General features: G+C 37.0%; 1 protein-coding gene across 9 annotated transcripts in view; it reads left to right on the top strand.

Annotated features, from left to right (window-relative positions):
* The window catches only part of LOC121298944 (transcription factor 12-like), a 102,076-nt gene that overhangs the window by 42,752 nt on the left and 42,112 nt on the right, over nt 1-17,212 (top strand). For all 9 annotated transcript variants that reach the window (XM_041226289.1, XM_041226293.1, XM_041226288.1 and 6 more), the window contains one exon: nt 14,848-14,912. In XM_041226289.1, coding sequence (XP_041082223.1) covers nt 14,848-14,912 — 65 coding nt within the window. The remainder of the gene's footprint in view (nt 1-14,847; nt 14,913-17,212) is intronic.

Here is a 17,212-nt window from a genome sequence, read left to right on the forward strand (position 1 = left end):
TTCATCTTCTTTTGATCAAACATAATGGGTTTGCCAGGAAATTAAATTATGTAGTCATTTAGTGACAATGCAAAGTGTGTGCCGAGCATTCATAGCCTAGGGTTTCTGCATACAGAAGCTGCAATGTAGCCACCGAACAGCATCTTCACTGCTTTTTATACAAGGCTAAAAAATTCAATGGCTTCTAATGTCCTGGTTTGCTATTTTGTAATTGTGCCTCGAGGCTCCATATCAAGTTATGTCCTTTTGTGCACTGTTGCTGCAGCAGGTGTCCTGCTTGTGGTTGTGTTTTTTTTTTTTTTTTTTTTTCCCACATTCCCTAGAGAGCCTCACCCCTCCTCCTCCAGTAAGAACACAGCTGTGGCAGTGACAATACCAGTGATTGTCATCAGGTGGTGACCAGGTGTAGAATCTGTTAGGTAGCACAGACACACAGGTCACAGGTGTTTCTGTGCTGCTCTGTCCAGTCCCCCTACTGCTTGGAAGGATCAGCCAGTTTCCTACCCTCCCCTACCTTGCCTTGTCATGCCAGGACAACACCCCTAGCCGTCACAGTCCCAGATGATATCCACATGAAAAGGGCATTAGTGGAGCTATTTGTAACATTTCCAGAGGCATGAGATTGTGGCTTTTTATTTTCTTTCTATTTGTGAGTTATGTGTTTTTTTGTTTTTTTTTTGTTACATATATTTACAGCAATCATATTATTGTATATCTTATTTTTAAGTTAAACACTTCAGGTTAATAGAGGAACGCACACATGTGGGAGTGAAAATGTGTGAAGTAAGATGAGTGATGAGGTGGCAGGATGCAGTTTTGTAGTTATAGCCTGTCGCTGTGCTTGGCTCCTGGGCATGTTTATCTGTTACTGGACTCTGCAAAGCTGCAGAGCTGAAAGGGCACACTTTCCCCTCTGGAGGTCCCTCTCCAGGTACATGTAGCTGTGCTGCAGGCCTGCCCAGCTGCACGGGATCAGCTGGATGGAGCTGTGCATTTTCACATTTGAATCTTGCCAGAGGGTGCCACTGGCTACTTCAGTGGTTATGGGGGAGGTCCAATAACTGATGTAACAGGTTTGTGAGGGCAGCTGCTGTGCAGCCTGCACAATAATTACAACTATCACCATTCCAAATAGCAGAGAGCACCAAACACTTGTATAATTAAATGCTAATGTTTTGTAATGACCTAAATGCGTGGTATTTTTATTTTTATGTTCTTAGCAACCATGACTGTCATTTAATTTGTTTTCTGAGTATAAACAGAGGACTACATGAACGTTCATTGACTATTGTAGTTATTCCACAAATGAGGGTGACCAAAGCCGAAATGTTGTTTACGGCCATGTTACCGAGTCAAGTAACCAAGGAAGAGTATTGTGTGTGTGTGTGTGTGTATGTCTGTTTGTTTGTATGTATGCATCTGTGTAACTGCTTATATCAAGCACTGTCTGATTTCCCATGCTGTCATTCTGTTGCTTGATTTGATTTTTAATCTCATAATAAAGGTATTCAACACTAGCTCTCTCAACAATTGTTTTATATACAGTATAAATCATTACAAAACTGTAGCCTATTATACAGGGAATAGCTGTGCAATACTGTGGTAAATATTGCTAGTTTAAGATACCAAATAACAACTTTTATTTTTTTATTTTTTTTAAACCTTAGTCAAGTATATTGTGTGACAAACAGTAAATATGGAATCCAAAGTAATAAAAAACACAGCATTTAATTGATCTTTGTTTTTAGAAAGTAAGAAAAACGAGAGCATTGTCAATTAAAAATAAATAATATTAATCTGTGAACATTTTATTAAATAAGACTGCAGATATAATTAGCAGGCAGCGATTCTGATGCCAGATCTCAATCAGGAAAAGATCAATTTATTGATTATTTAGCTGGTAGCTTGTAATCAATTACTGCAGTTTAAAGCCTTTTAAAATGTATTGACCAATTGAAGTGTTTCACAGCATCATTATGAGTGACATTATTTCAAATCTTATCAGAGAATATGTATGCAATAAGTCCCGACTGGGCGTCCATATACGTTGAATATCTGGACGCCTCAGGGTGTTATGAAGACCGTATATTCAATGTATATGGACACCCTGAATGGCTTTATTGCATTTATAATCCAGGTAAAACAGTGGATTTGAAGAAAAAGAAAAAGCATAAGGCAAATCTGTTAAAATGTTTTTCTATTAAATATCGTTACGACAAATAAAGTAGTCCCACGTATAACTTTGAACTACACAGTAAGTTAAGAGGAGTACATTAATTCAATTAAAACATGTCAAAGAAAGTACATTTTTTTTTTTTTTTTTTTTTTTTGATAGTGGGCACATTGCCAATTTTTTTTTCTTCCTGTTAGTGCAGACACACTGAGCAGAACAGATGTGCGGAATAAAAATAAATTCAGTGAAGTCTCGGATTTCAGTAATTTGTTTAAGATCTGTGTCAGAGAGAGGTGGATAATGTGCACGAGTGTATTTTTGTGTTTTTCTTTAGTGTTTTATAAACCGTTAAAAATACATTATTTGAAGTGGCAAAGTTGGGGTGAGTGAGCTTAAAGACATTTATTTATTTATTTATTTATTTATTTGGTATTTTTTTCTGTTTTGCTATCTTCCAGTTCATTTAAATTGTTCTTCATCCAAATCTGCATGCCTACTTACTACTTTGGGAATTTTTTGCAGGTAATTGGTCACTCAGTTTCATATTTGCAGCTGTACAACTGTAAGTGAGTGTAAGCAAGATGGCTAACGATACTTAGATTAAATTCTGTGAGGCAGCGGAGTGATTTAGAATATGTGACAAGACTCCAACTGTCCGTATCCATCCAACATAAGGACAGCTGGAACCTTGCTCGACCAGTCACATTGCTTGTTTTACATTCCGTTACGAGCCCTGGATTGTAAGAACTGCAGACGTTCATGAAGCAGAGCCTTGAGTATAACAGCATGCTCACTATCTCCAGTACATCAGTATCAGAACTGAGTCGCACTGTACAATATCAACAGTAAGAAAATAAGCAGAGTTCAACCCTTACAATAGAAATCCATTTGTGTGATTGAGGAAGTTACTTCATTTATGTTTTTATTCAAACAAGTTCAGCTTTCTTTGCTGTGCAAATTGTTCTTAGTTTGAGAAAACATTTTCCTCTTTGAATTCATTTCTACAATGTGTGCATCTCACAATGTAGCATGCGCTTATCATGTAAACATATTGCTCAGAGTTTCTAGTCAAAGTGGATTGCTGAGGAGACGATTGTTTTTTTTTTTTTTCGGCAATCCTCAGCTTCCACTCTATCAGTGGAAAATGTACCAGCAACTTGACCTTTTATATTTGAACAAACAGCCTCTAATGAGCGCCATACATGCTTTGTATGACATTGCAGATTTTCAAGGTTGATTATTAACCTTTATTAAATTTTTTTTTTTGGCTTTAAAGGCTTTAAATCTGCATTTTATATGCTAGTAAAGGTTTTTAATACACATCATTTTACAGTTTAGGCTGTTCTATCTTTACATATTCTATAATAGTAAATAAATACATAAATAAATAATGCGTTTATTTACACTGAGCTGCTGCAGACAGGCTTTCACTACTGGGGATGAAAGACAGCAGCCTATTTCTGAAAGCACAGAACACATCTGCTAGCATTTTTTGTCTGAGATGTGAACACTGATTTTTTGGAATACTGAAAGGGTAAGATCAAGCCAAAACAATGATGTCTACATCCCAGCTCATTGTTGCCATGGGATCAATTATATCCTTCGGGTAGCTCAGACAGGACATTGCTGATGGAACTAATATTACAAACCTTTATTTTTTCCTGTCCCTCGTGCTCTGTGCGTGTGTTCACTTGCATTGCTTCATGGCTTCAACTAAGAAAATATTACATTGTTAGACGGCACGTCCCCTTGACTTGCACATTCCCCCATTTGGTATCTTAGCATTGAAGATACATTTCAAATCTTTGTCACGTACATCATTCGCTGTGATTTGTTGGTTAATTTTGTACAATGGATGTAGGTTTTTTTACTCAAGAAGTGGTATTAATTACCGTTCCATCTTTTTAGGTCTAGAACGTTTTATGTTTGTCTGTTTGTCATGGGTAAATGCTCGTGCTTTTTGAAGTGGGTGACATTTGGGAACTTTAGCAAGCCTAACCCCAATGAAAATCGCAGCTCCTCCCTCTCTCCATTGTGTTCTCCTTGGCCTTAGAAACAGCTTTGTCCCCTGGCACAACCGTGCAGTTAAAGCCAATAAAAATCTTTGTGAATGTTGAATAAAAGAGCAAATTGAAGGGCAGTGATTCATTAGGAAGGAATTCTTTGTCAGCACAAATGAAGTCTCTTATTTCTATTAACCTGTGTAATAGCTGCCCTGACTTCTGTGTCTCTGGGTTCTTATATATAAGGCAGCTATTGGACTTTGAATCATCAGGGGTGTTTTCAGATTAAACTGCTTATGTTGTGCTCTCTGTCATAGCTGCCTTACATCAATTTTGCTCCAAATACAATCTGAATGATTTAACTGGAAATTATGCAGATGGAGTGGGGAATGTGATGTGAACCGCAGTGCTTAAGGAAACTGCCAAACAGAACAGCTGGGGCTTGAACATTTGGGAATATCACATTAACACAAGCAGTATCGTCATGGCAGTGGTTAAACTTTTATCATAGCAGATTTTTGGAGGTTTGAAGACAAATGCAAATGCTGCTCTTTGAATTGTGCTAAAAAGGAAAGCCCAAAGATCACTGTGTTTTAATTATTTTTCCTTTAGTTTTTATTCTGTTCAAGTGAATTGTTCATTGATACTTTGATGTAATTTTATTTAATCTTTCGAATCTTTCTCGTTGAATAATAGACATAGGACAAGTCACACTCTTCACATTCTCTCTTGTGACAGGCTGGCAAGTGGCTAGAGGCCCAGAGACAAACTGCAGTTCAAAAAAAAAAAAAAAAAAAAACTTTTATTATAAATTAACACAAAATAAAAGGGCACAGGGGCCAAAACAAAGGGATTTAAACACAAAGAAAGACAAAAAGCAAAACTTACAAAATTAAGGTTTCCAGGCTGGGCGATGCCTTCAGTAGCTTTGAAAATCACAAACAAAAACCCCACCAACCTGCTTCCTCAGCTCCCTCCTCCCAATGGGAAGCAGAGGCCTCCTTTTATGTCAGGTGGCTGGGTGCTGATTGATAGTTAATTAACCTAATCAACTAATCAACCCCAGCCACCTGAACATAATAAACCCAGGCAGGTAGGGGAAATTAACCCCATCCCCGCCAATTTAAAAAGGGCAGAGCTTACTGTTACAATCCTACTGTTAACTTGTATATTAATATGAGTCCCGTGGTTCCGAGGGAGACCAGTGCATGCGAAAGGCTGTTCTAATAAACAGTTATTTTTATTTATTCTCACAAAAGCCATATAAATGTAATTTAATCGGATTAGTGGAGAAAAGGTGTAAACAATAGCCCTTTTCGTATATTTAAAAAAAACGCTGTTAAGAAATCAAAAGATTATTAAGTTATATTAGAAATCTAGTCCCTTTTATTTGGTAGCTTCAAAAATACCTCTGGCCACCGACTTTAAATTCTGCCCCCAGTAGTTAATAAGCCTAGTACTGATCTAACCAGAAGCAGCAAAGTAGAATGATTGAGGACCCACATGATAGGTTGTTAAACAGGTCAATTAAATATAAGGAAAATGTAGATGGTTCAGGGGGCAAAGCATGTTGGAAGAGTCATCTGTAAAAGTAATTTCTGACCTGTTTACACTAATACTTACAGCTTACGTCCAGTCACGTAGCGTGGTGCGGTGTTGTATTTTCGTGGATGGCAGTGGTGTCAGTGTAGAAACATGTACAAATTTTATAAGAAAAAAAAGTGTTACTGCATTTTAAATTAATTTGGAACAAGTCATTTTTTTTCATTGCCAGAAATTTTTTGTACTGCCAACTGCCAAACAGACCTACAGATAATCTGGCTTTGAACACAAGCACTTTGAATACAAATTTCCACTTATGAACAAAAAAAAAGGATTACTATTAATAAAATATCAGAACTGAATAATCCTTTCTTTTGTTTTCTTTTAAGTTTTAAAAGGTTGGTGTTTAAACCTTCTAAAAAGCTAATGCTATTTTATAATGTACGCTCGCACACACAAACACACACACAAAAACCCATGAATTTGGTTAAAAGCAGTTTAAAAGAAGCTTTAATCATGATTACTGTGCGTCTGTATATTACTCATTATAAAATATTACACAGTAATTTGATGTACCTCGGCAGCAGTGGAAGGATAATTAGATGTTATCTTTAGTTCTGACAGGATGTGAACGGTCTGCCTGGAAGCAGCAACGCTGTGTATGATGCCCTCCTGCAGAGGAGGTTCACAGTGAGGTTCAGAGTGACAGCAAAGATATTCCACAGATGAAAGCGTGTCATGACAGTTCTATCGACTTCCTCCTACTGGTCTAGTTTTTAAGAGCTCCAGTAAAAACAAGAATTCCAGGTCTCATTTTCAGGTGTTCTTCCAGTTTATGCAGATAAATGCACACCTGAATAAATAATAATTAGGGCTGTCACTCAAAATTTTGATTGGTTAATTTACGGCCATTAGTTGTTTAATCGGTATATTAATCCGTTCACATTTTTCATAAAGGTATTGATCTTATAGAGATTGTCCTGCATTGTAACGAATACTTAAAAAATCAATAATAAAAAAAAAAAAGCCCAATGGGAATTTGGTCTTTTTAAAATCATTTTTATTATTATTTTTATTTTGGTAAATGTAACAAATGTTACCTTTCCATCCTCTTACCCCAATAAAACAGATTTAGCGACCTGATAACTCGGTCTCACACACCCCAAGAGCCAGAGCAGCACAGTTAGGGCTACTGTTTAACCACTCTGGGGTAATCCTTAAACAGCAAAATTATTAGCAATGCACAAACACGGAAACAACAAACACCCCAAGGTTTATAACTAAATCAGCAGTTTGTTGTGTTGGTTAGGATAAATGCGCCACACTGGATTTTACCTCGGTGTTCAGCACAGCTGGCTACAATACACACAAGTAACTTTGCAGACGCCTGTTTGGCAGTCATTTAAATCAACATAGATAAACATTCCAGTTCTAAATATGTACGTACATCCATAGCGCACTATCAGCAATCCTGTACAAAACAAGACAACAATTATGATTTTTACACGCTTTAAACCCTTTTTATACAAACTTAAAACCAGTGTCCTGCCACTTTCAAATCAGCACTTAAATAGCAGCACACATTTCTTGCTCTACCCAGAATGCACTTTTAACGCACGATTTAATTGTTAAAAAAAAAAAAAAAAAATTTGATTTAATCGGTCAAATTTAATCTGTTAATCGGAACAGCCCTAATAATAGTATGTATTTTTTTACACAGTCACACAAGCAACATTAAAACTGTAAATGTTAAATTTGACACAAGCTGAAGGGCTCAATATTAAACATGACTCCAGAGTTTTATTCATATTAAATCTTTTATTTTTTGTTTTCTAATGGCTCACCCGCTGTGACTTTGTCAGGGTGGTTTAATTGGATATGGTGTTTAGTGACCTACATTTATACACACAGTTAGCCACCTTTTTCATTGGTCTGCCCTTTCCATTTACATACACATGCAGCCATCCTCTAGTTTACTCTCCTAAGCTGCTTATTGTGAAAGTGCTTGACCCCTTGTGCCTTCCAGGGTTTCTTCTCTTAATTAACTTAGTGCTTTTTACCATAACAGTATTGGGTGTACTGGCAAAGCACATACATGCAATACTACAGCAAGAATGCAAAAAATCAACCGTGAGAGAAGCTGCCTGTAAATGCATACTGGTTTGGGAGCAAGTCTGACCAGACGTCAGGCACCAGGTTTGCCTGGAGGCATTTGCCACTCCAGCTGCTTGGCTCCAAACTGGCCCTGTAGTGACTTGAGCTGGTCCTCTCCTGTGCTGCTCTCTTCTGTGTTTGGTTCTGTGGAGCAGAGGAAGTAGCAGGAAAAGGGATGAATAAAATGAAATCGGTAACTGAAAGGATATTCGATTTTTTTTTTTTTTTACTGCTTTCCCCACAAGCTAGAAAAGCTTCTGCACAGGCGGCCAGCTTGCTTAGATGAACTCTTTTGCTGCTTTTCTGCTTTTCTCATCTGTTTTTTAGGGTAGCCTGTGATTTATGTGTAATATAGTATGCTTGTGGAGGTACATGACTAAGAGCTAGATCAAATTTCCTGGCCTTTCTCATCCTTCCTCTTCCTTCATCTCGGCTAGCTAGTATCTGATTGTTTAACAGTTGCCGTGTTTAGATACAAGCAGTGTACACAAACTTTGATGTGGCACAATGAATAATGTTGTGATTGATCTTGGGACCGAATGGAATAGCCTTCCTGAGACATAAAATACTTTTTTTTTTTTTTTTTTTTTTTTTTTTTTTAAGCCTTCACTTTAGGCTGTTTCTTGATCTGCACGCCATGCATGCGCCTGCATTGTGAGGCCGATCACTCTGTGTTCAATACCATTGCTTTATTAATATGCACACCATGATCATTTTCAGTGGAAGGTTATTAGATTGTTAGTTTGTATCCTCCAGTGAATGAAATGATGTGTGATTATGAAGTCATCAGGCATGAACCAGTAAGACTCCAGAGGGCCCCCCCCCCACCTCCCCCCTTGAAGGTCCTTAGGGTGCCATTGATTGGTGACCATGTGTTTGTGCCCGGTAGACTGTGAAATGGTGTGTTGCTGCACGGCTGTGTGCACCTGCGCCCCACCGAGGTGATTGATTGGTTTGGTCATGTGGAATGTTCCCATCTGGTCTGCAGTAATGTGTTTTTTTTATTTCACATGTGAAAAGCAAGTACTGGCTGGAGGATAGTTAAAGCTAGCAACTGCAAAGGCCAAATTAGCCTTTATTCCCTTAAAACAATGTGAAAATGAAAGGGCCAGATCCTCATTTATTTGAATAAGCTGTAAGCAAACTTCACATGGTAAGCTGATATCCTAGGCCAGGACCCAAGAATAGAATTCAATGTAAAATAAAAGGGGTTGTCAGTGTAGAGGGTGTCTGGGGAAAATTTCAACAGATGCATTACAGTATTTATTTTAAAAAAATAAAAAAAATACTGTAGTGGAAAGTTTAAACATAATATAACACATGCTTTTGGATTTTTTTATTTTTTATTATGAAACCTTCTTATCTAGTTACTGTTTTAACTGTAGTATTATTTTTATACTGGATTGAAGTAGAGTAGAGAAGCACTCCTGTAAAATGCTCTTTTTTTTTGCCTGTCATTTCTTGTTTGATTTCTCTTAATTCTAGTCTCTCTCTTTATAATTGATCTATTCATTCCACCTAATGACTAATTACATATCAGAGCGCATCAACGGCACCATTCATCATGGTAGAATATAATAATCAATGACATTTCAACAAAGCAAAAAATAAATATGCAAATAAGGACTTATTAACATTTGCATGAGCTGTTTGAATAATCACGTTTCTGACAAGGCTGTAATTAACAGAAATTGATGCTTAGTTCAGGATTTGATAGTGTGTTTTCTCAGCGCTTTATTGTTGTCGCTGCGGGAGCTGAAGTGAAGTGAAGTTCTGCTCTGCCTGTACTCTAACATGGGCTTGATGCGGTGGGCACTGCCAGGTACAGGGGGCTTCTGGGAGCTTTTATATCTCTGACCTGCACCAAATTCACATCGAGATGAGCTTTTAATAGCTTTGAAAGAGAACTTGTCACAAAAGCTCTGGGATACCACTGAAGAACAATATATAAAATGGGTGTAAAGTATCCACTGTGTGATTATAACTGCTCTTAGTCTATTTTGTTTTCTGCCTTTTTAGTTCCCAACTCCCCCACATTCCTTCTCCTTTTCCTGCCCTGTTTCCTGTTTTTGTCATGGATATCAACAGAAATGCACCAAACACACTAAAGCTGTTTGTCAGTTTTTTGGACGGCTGAAAAGTGCTGATTATAACAAGTTTAAGGAATTTCCTTTGTTGAATGTGTACTCGTGCCATATGGCTCAACATGGAACATTAACTTGACAGGGATAATGGATTGTGGTATATGGAGATGCAGCTTTTTACAATGTAGCTCAAACTGCGGTCGGGGTCACAGGTTCACTGTAAAGGATGCAGGAAATATAACGATTTGGGTTCTGCTTTACATAATTTACTTCTTATTCCCTGGCATCAAATTAAGAAGAGCTGCTTTTTATTTAGAATGTTTATCAGTAAGTATAAACAAAGATGGCCGTGGAGTGAGTTTTGAGAAGCAGCGTTATAGGGTTACTAATTGGCTGTTTGCTGCTTGGTTTCAAAATTGTTCCCATGGGAATTGTGATAACTACCTAGCGGTATATCAGAACACTGGGCCGTACAGTGCTAGCTATAGTTCAATATGAGTGAATTTGTTTGGCCAGTAGAAACGCACGTTTTAATTAGACAGCTTTTATATTACTAATCCTTTTATTTTTGAAGGTGAATAACAACAATTTATTTTCCCCCTGAATTAATTCTTGTCAAAGCTGTCCTTTTGAATGTGTAGCACTGAAAGAGACACCCATTTAATGTTACACAAGTAGAAACAACAAAGAAATGCTTGAATTTAGATCCTGTGTGCTTAGTTTTCTAACTTCAGTGAGTGCTTTTTGTCTCTAATTACCTCAGTAACAGTATAAACTAACATATTTATGGATTGAGTTTGCAGCTTATTTTGTTTGGCATCATAGAGGGATACGCTGAAAATAGCAGCATCTTAAAAACGAAAATGCTTTTATTTATATGTTTATTACTCCACATCTCCTAGCCACTGAACCCTTCTCATTAAGTATTATATTGTAAATTCCTGTCAGCTACAGGCGGCAATTGATATATGCTTGGCTAGTAGGCCAACACATCCCTTTTCCACCCTGTCATACATAGAGGCGATTTAGGTCCTTGCAAACGAAATCAAGACCACAGCATTATAAACTGTGGGACTATATAAACTTCGATCATAAAATGTAAAGCTGCCGTTTCCTTTTTTTTTTTTATTATTCTAGCATTTATTTGAAAATCGTTCGACTGCTAAATCTTAATCACGTTACTTTAAGATCTAGAAGGCCAAGTTTTAATGTTTATTTTATTTTATGTTTGTAATATTTCTGAAACTGGTTACCTTGCTTTGATCGATGGAGGCATCATGCAGACAGGATTGTAAGATACAGTAATTAAGGTTATTTGGCATTTCTTTGGTGCCTGATGTGTGGTGTATTGTTGGAACCTTAATATTCTGGGGTCAAATGCATTGTGTTGAGGGGGGGGAGCGGGGTCCACAGCTGTATAAAGCACCAAATGCATTCTCTACTGCATTTTACTGTTTCGATTTTACTGTCACAGAATGGATTTTGGTATAGTGTTCGTACGGGCAAAGGGCAGTTTGTGCTTTAAAAAAAAAGCCTTGGCAGCTTCTGAAGTATTTAGAGATAGTGACATTTGTTTTTTTTGGTTATGAAATAAATAATAAGCTACATCCGTATTATGCAGAGTTAATAATGTAATATTGTAATTGGATTTATTACTACTTTTATAGTACTACTTGTAGTACTTTTTTTTTATTTCAGAGTTTTCTTACGTTAGTTTTAGCACCCTGCTAATTGTTTTAATTAGTGTAATTTTGGAAGGTGACAGCTTTTTACTGAACTCCATTTGCGCGCCACTGCCCTTGAGAAGAAGGCACCTAATGCAGATTACAATGAGCAGCATGTTCAAATTCAATTAATTAGCCTTTTAATGTAGAAGTAGTCAAGGTTTAGTGCTGAAGTAGTAGGTTCATGAAAGAACGTGTGTAATAAAGAAAGCATTTAACATGGGGACAGTGTAATTTTCTAATTTTTTTTCCTGGGGCATGGTTAAATTATTAGAAATAAATCACTCCCACCAGGATTGCTTTTTTAGTAACACTTGTTATTAACATGCAGTATTCACATCCAATTAATAATGAATCATAACATGTTGAGTTACACAACCGACTATACGACATATTTCACATAAAAAAAAGATTAGGTATTTTGGGTGATTTTGACCATTACAAAGATAACTCTGCTTTCAGTTGTGTTTTTGTATTTAACCAAACAAGGATTACAGGCATCATCACAACTGTGTTCTTGGATTCTCTTGGTCAAGTTTGCATGTGGGTATTGTCCTATAAGCCAACAATGACATGTGCATCTTATATAGATCTTCCACTTTACAACCACTGTTAATTCACGTTTGCAAGGTGCCATTTCTGATACCCGCCTCCCTCTGCACACACACTCTGAGGATGCTTTGTTTTTGCCTCATATCATTAATGCATTATACAGTCAAAATGTAATACAGTATTACTTAAACTATAGTATGCTGAAGAAAAACAGTCCACCCTATACTACATGTTAACACAGACTAACTAAACAGCTCAGATAACTAAACCGCTAGGATGTGGGACATTGCAAATAATTGACTCTGCATTTTATTTTGTAGGTGGTGTGTTTGCTCACATTAATCAGTTTGTCACCATTTAGCTATAATATACGATGCTCACTATTATCAAGAGTAAGAAGCTGCTGGCTCTGTAAAGAGGAGACCAGAGTTAGGGTTATTGATTGGGAGGCTGCTCAGAGGCTGGAATGCCTGTCACTCTGAGACAGTGCCGAGTTAAGATGGAGCATATGATGAGATAAAGGAATAGTGATTACAACAGGGGACCCGCTAATCACTAACCTCTATCGGGGATCCTTCGCTTTATCACCAGGCTCGCTCACACTTGCCGTTTTTCATACAGCGCGGTCTCATCATTCATAACGGGCTGAGGAATTTGGCAGGCAGTGAACGGGAGGAGGACGCAGTGGCTCAGCAGCTGTGCTTATTGGCATTGAATCCTGAAACCTCTTCAGTGTGGCCACCAACATGCTTGGCATAAGCACTAGCCAATAGCACTTGAACAAATTGCAGTGAGAGTGGAAAGACTGTCTTACTTTAACATTTAGAAATGTAACTTTATGTATGCATGCTTGCAATACGTAGAACAGTGTTATTTATCGGTTTATCAAACGTGCGACAACAAATATTTTACAATGCTGTTTGTGCTTATTTAAGGACCTCGAAATAAGCGACTCCAGCGTTAAAAATCAATTGCTTATAAATAATCTATAGTACCAAAAAAGAATAATCAAACAATCCCTTAATAATGTGCACAAAATTATGAATGCGTTGGTAGAAAACAAATATTATGTTAATGGTTCAATAACAAGCTTTTTAGGGAACTACAGTCAAGCTTTCTTCTTTATCACCAAAGGACAAATAGCTCAAAACTGTTCATGCAAAAAGAGGAAGGTTACACTGCACAACGATCACATTGAAATGCTGCTCGTCTTTATTTAATGGAGCATCACCCTTTGCACGGTTTGCTCATGCATGTAAATACACTAAAACAGTTAAATGTCTGTTTGCAGTTGGACTCCTAGGGGACTTTTCCGTTGCATTGTAGATTAGCACAAGGTCCCTCGGCACATTTATACTGCTTCAGTTAGCTCCAGTACTCTGGAGGCTAAATGTAATGCGAAGCTACCTTGAACATGTTCTGCATTAACTACGTTACTGGTGTGCACAGTTAAGAGATTTACACTGCGCTGGTGTCTCTACTACTTGTACACTAGATTATGTATGAAGTATGCCAGTTTGAGTGGGAATACACTAGATAATCATTTGTAAGTACTTGCCATTTTTAAAGTCCAGAGAGAAAGACTTGGCTAAAGTCTCTATCAACTTAAAAAAAAACGTAGTGTTTAGAGGTTTTTGGTTTTCTGCTCTTTCTTTCCAGGTGACTATCAGTGTTGTAAAACAGATGTAACCTTGCATTGTGGGCACCTGATTTGCCTTGTTGCTAACCCACAACTCATTGTAGGTTCCCTTATAGAAACGGGTAACCTAGAAATGTTAGATGGAGGTCTGCAAACACTGAAAAGGAAATACAAATGTCAGTTAAACCGCTTTCCTGAATTTTTACCTGGAGTAAGTGTCTACATTTTGGTACACAAAGTGTTTCTTTTTCTCTCCAGATCTTGCAAAAAGCATCTGATGTTTTTAAGTTCTTTACATTTCCTTTACAAATGTACAACATGTTCAGTCACTTCCCATACCAAGTGAAATATTTACCTTTCCCAAGAGTAAACAGAATTCAGTTTTAATGATACATTTGCTGTTGTATTTGTTTTTAAAACCTGCATGCTTTAGTCAAAGTTGTTCATCATTTTGTCTAGAATTCCTGCTGATTCTAGATAATGTGAGCAGCATGATTTCATGTTAGTTCAAATAATTTTGCATACTATGTATTTTATTTATTGTGTGCCTGATGGCTGTTTCACGGCACATTACTTCAGCAGAAAATACTGAATCGGTTGACATTGATGTAAGCATTCTATAAGATCACCTTTAGTAAGATCTTTCATAGTAATCAGTATTTTAGTGGTGACTGTCCTTGACCAGACTCAAGGTAGATTTAAAGCAGCTGTTCAACAAAAATGTCAATATTTAAATATGTCTTCTATTGTTAGATTGAAAACATGGGTTCAAATCCCTACACTACTTCTAGTTCATTTTATACTTTTTTAATTCCTTTGTGGGCATCTTGCAGAAAGCACAAACTTAAAAAGTCTGGTCATATAGTAAAGATTGCATATTTTGTTCTGACATGGTTTTGAATCTGTGTTTGAACCATACAAAAAAAGTCTTTGATTTTTAGAGTAATTTTTATGATGTTTGTTTGTGTTTTTTAAGGTAAATCTTCAGAGAGAGGTCAGTTTTCAGTTTTCGCCAGAGAGCCAGCAGTTTCTGGATGCCAAGTAAGTTTTTTGCCTTTGTGCTCTTGTACTGTGCTATGAACTACATAGACGCATTTGCTATTTGAAAGAAACAACTGTCAACACACACATTCAGTTTTGTTTTCTTGCTTGTGTAGTATTGCACAGCTGCAGCATGTTCTAACTTGTATCATTATTAATTACATTTAGTTTATAGGGTAATCATTTTGTTCTGGTGTCTGGTTGCATTAGCCTTCACTTCTACGTAACTGTCTACGTTTTTTTATGTGTGTGTGTTTTTTTTTTCTTCCCCCCACTGTTTTTCTGAAATTATTTTGTTAATATAGATTTTAGGAAGTTGTTCATGGTTTATACCTGAAATGTTAAACTTCAGATTTTGCACATTTATTTTCTTCACAGGAATCCATTGATGTCGTGCTATAAAATATAAAAAGGGACAGTGGCATCTTCAGGGCATATATTTGAAAAGCATTATTGTGGTAGTAAACTCATTGCAGTCCTATAAAATGACTAGCATGCAATCCTCATTATATTCTCTTTCACTAGGTAGCTAGATGAGCTTTATAAGACTGTATAAATCCTAATATGACTTAGTAGTTTCAGCATCTTAAGCCATGTCTGTGTGCTTAAGAGTTAAGAATGCATTCAGGATATGTGCTTTAAAGATGATTACAAAATAATTAGCTGGTGTAACAGAGACATGCTAAGATATTTTTCCACAGGAAAGTTGCAGTCATTTTGTAAGCTGTTAAGTTGTGTTTACAGGAACCCATAAGTAGCTAGAAAAGCCCGGCACGCAAGCTCATTGGTGAATTGAAATGTGAGAAGCAGAGTCCATGCAGAAATGTTAATAGCAGTCTCTGTGGCCTGCACAGTCATGCACAGGCAGGCAGCTCAGTGCGATTAGTGAGAACACCTCTCTGCCGAGATACCATTAAATAAGGGTCATCTCAAATCTCTTCCCCTCTCCACACAGATGTCATAAACAAAAGCTCAACTGTATCTGCACTGCTCTCATTAATACAAGCTTCCTGTGGTGTCTCTCTGGCTCATATCGGACTTCCAAGTCAAGTTTATTAGCACAGAAATTGGCATCTTTATCTTTTCTTGGTTTTGATGGTTCACACGCACCCTACACACAAACACACGTGGAATATAAGGAGCTTTGTGACGTGTATGATCATCTTTGAAGGATTTTCTGATGAGTTAATTATATCCTATATGCTTTTACATTGTACACTTTATGGATCTTTTTATGATATTTAACTACTGTTAATATTAGTTATTTAAAATTAAAAACCATACCTGGAATAAGTTTCTACAATTTGGTACACAGAAAGTGTTCCTTGTTTTTCAGTCATTGCAAAAAGCATCTGATGTTTAAGTTCTTTACCCTTTCTGATACATACATTCATCATGTTAAACGACTTCAGGTACCAACTGAAATATTTACCTTTCCCAAGAGTAAACATAATTGAGTTTTAATGCTGGTGAGAAACATGTCGAATCAGGGTTACTGGATTACAACAGTGCAGTTTGAACCATTTTGTATAAAAGCAAAGTGTTACAAAACATGTAAGGAACCATTTTTCCACTGTTTTGTGTCAGCCTTCTCTGTAAAATGTTTATGGTTGGTGCTTATTTTGTAGCAATAAGTGACCAGGATTGGGATACAACACTTTCCCATGGTAAAAACAAAACAGCAGAGCCTGAAGATAGCCCAAAAGATTTAAATGTTAAAACAAACAATCCTTTTTAAAAGTATAAACATTTTACAAAATTTCTAAACTCAGGTGTCAAGTTAAGCCCGGCACCACCCAGTTCTTTGTGAGCAAATTCCCAAAATTGTTTGTTATATTAAGAATGCATTAAAATCTTTTTTCAACTCATATTCTCTCTCTTTGCCATCAACTAATCACAACATTAAATACACATAAAGAAAAGCTGGGCGATGTTTCGATTTCTTGCTGCCATGATGCTTTTATTTTTAGCATTTTACCTATTCTAGCCCCTAACCACCTCTTGTTTCCTTGGTGGTTTTCTGGCCCATTTCCTTTATGATGTAGTCATTTGAATATGATTTGTTTTGTGTGAGCATGTAAAGTGCAGAGGACAGAGGGAGGAGGCCATCGAAGCTGTGTCACCTGTTACTGATGCTTGGTGTCAGAGCATTAGTGATGATTAATTGAAGTAGTGTGGAAATGTGATGGTATGCCTCAGTTGTGATACTAATGGAGAGCTTCAGTTCAAATTGAGCAAAGTTGTAAAGTGTTCTGTGTAACCTCCATGCTCAGTATTCAAATCATGTCACGTTATGAAGG

Source organism: Polyodon spathula, chromosome 24 (assembly GCF_017654505.1).
Source record: "Polyodon spathula isolate WHYD16114869_AA chromosome 24, ASM1765450v1, whole genome shotgun sequence".
NCBI classification, from domain to species: domain Eukaryota; kingdom Metazoa; phylum Chordata; class Actinopteri; order Acipenseriformes; family Polyodontidae; genus Polyodon; species Polyodon spathula.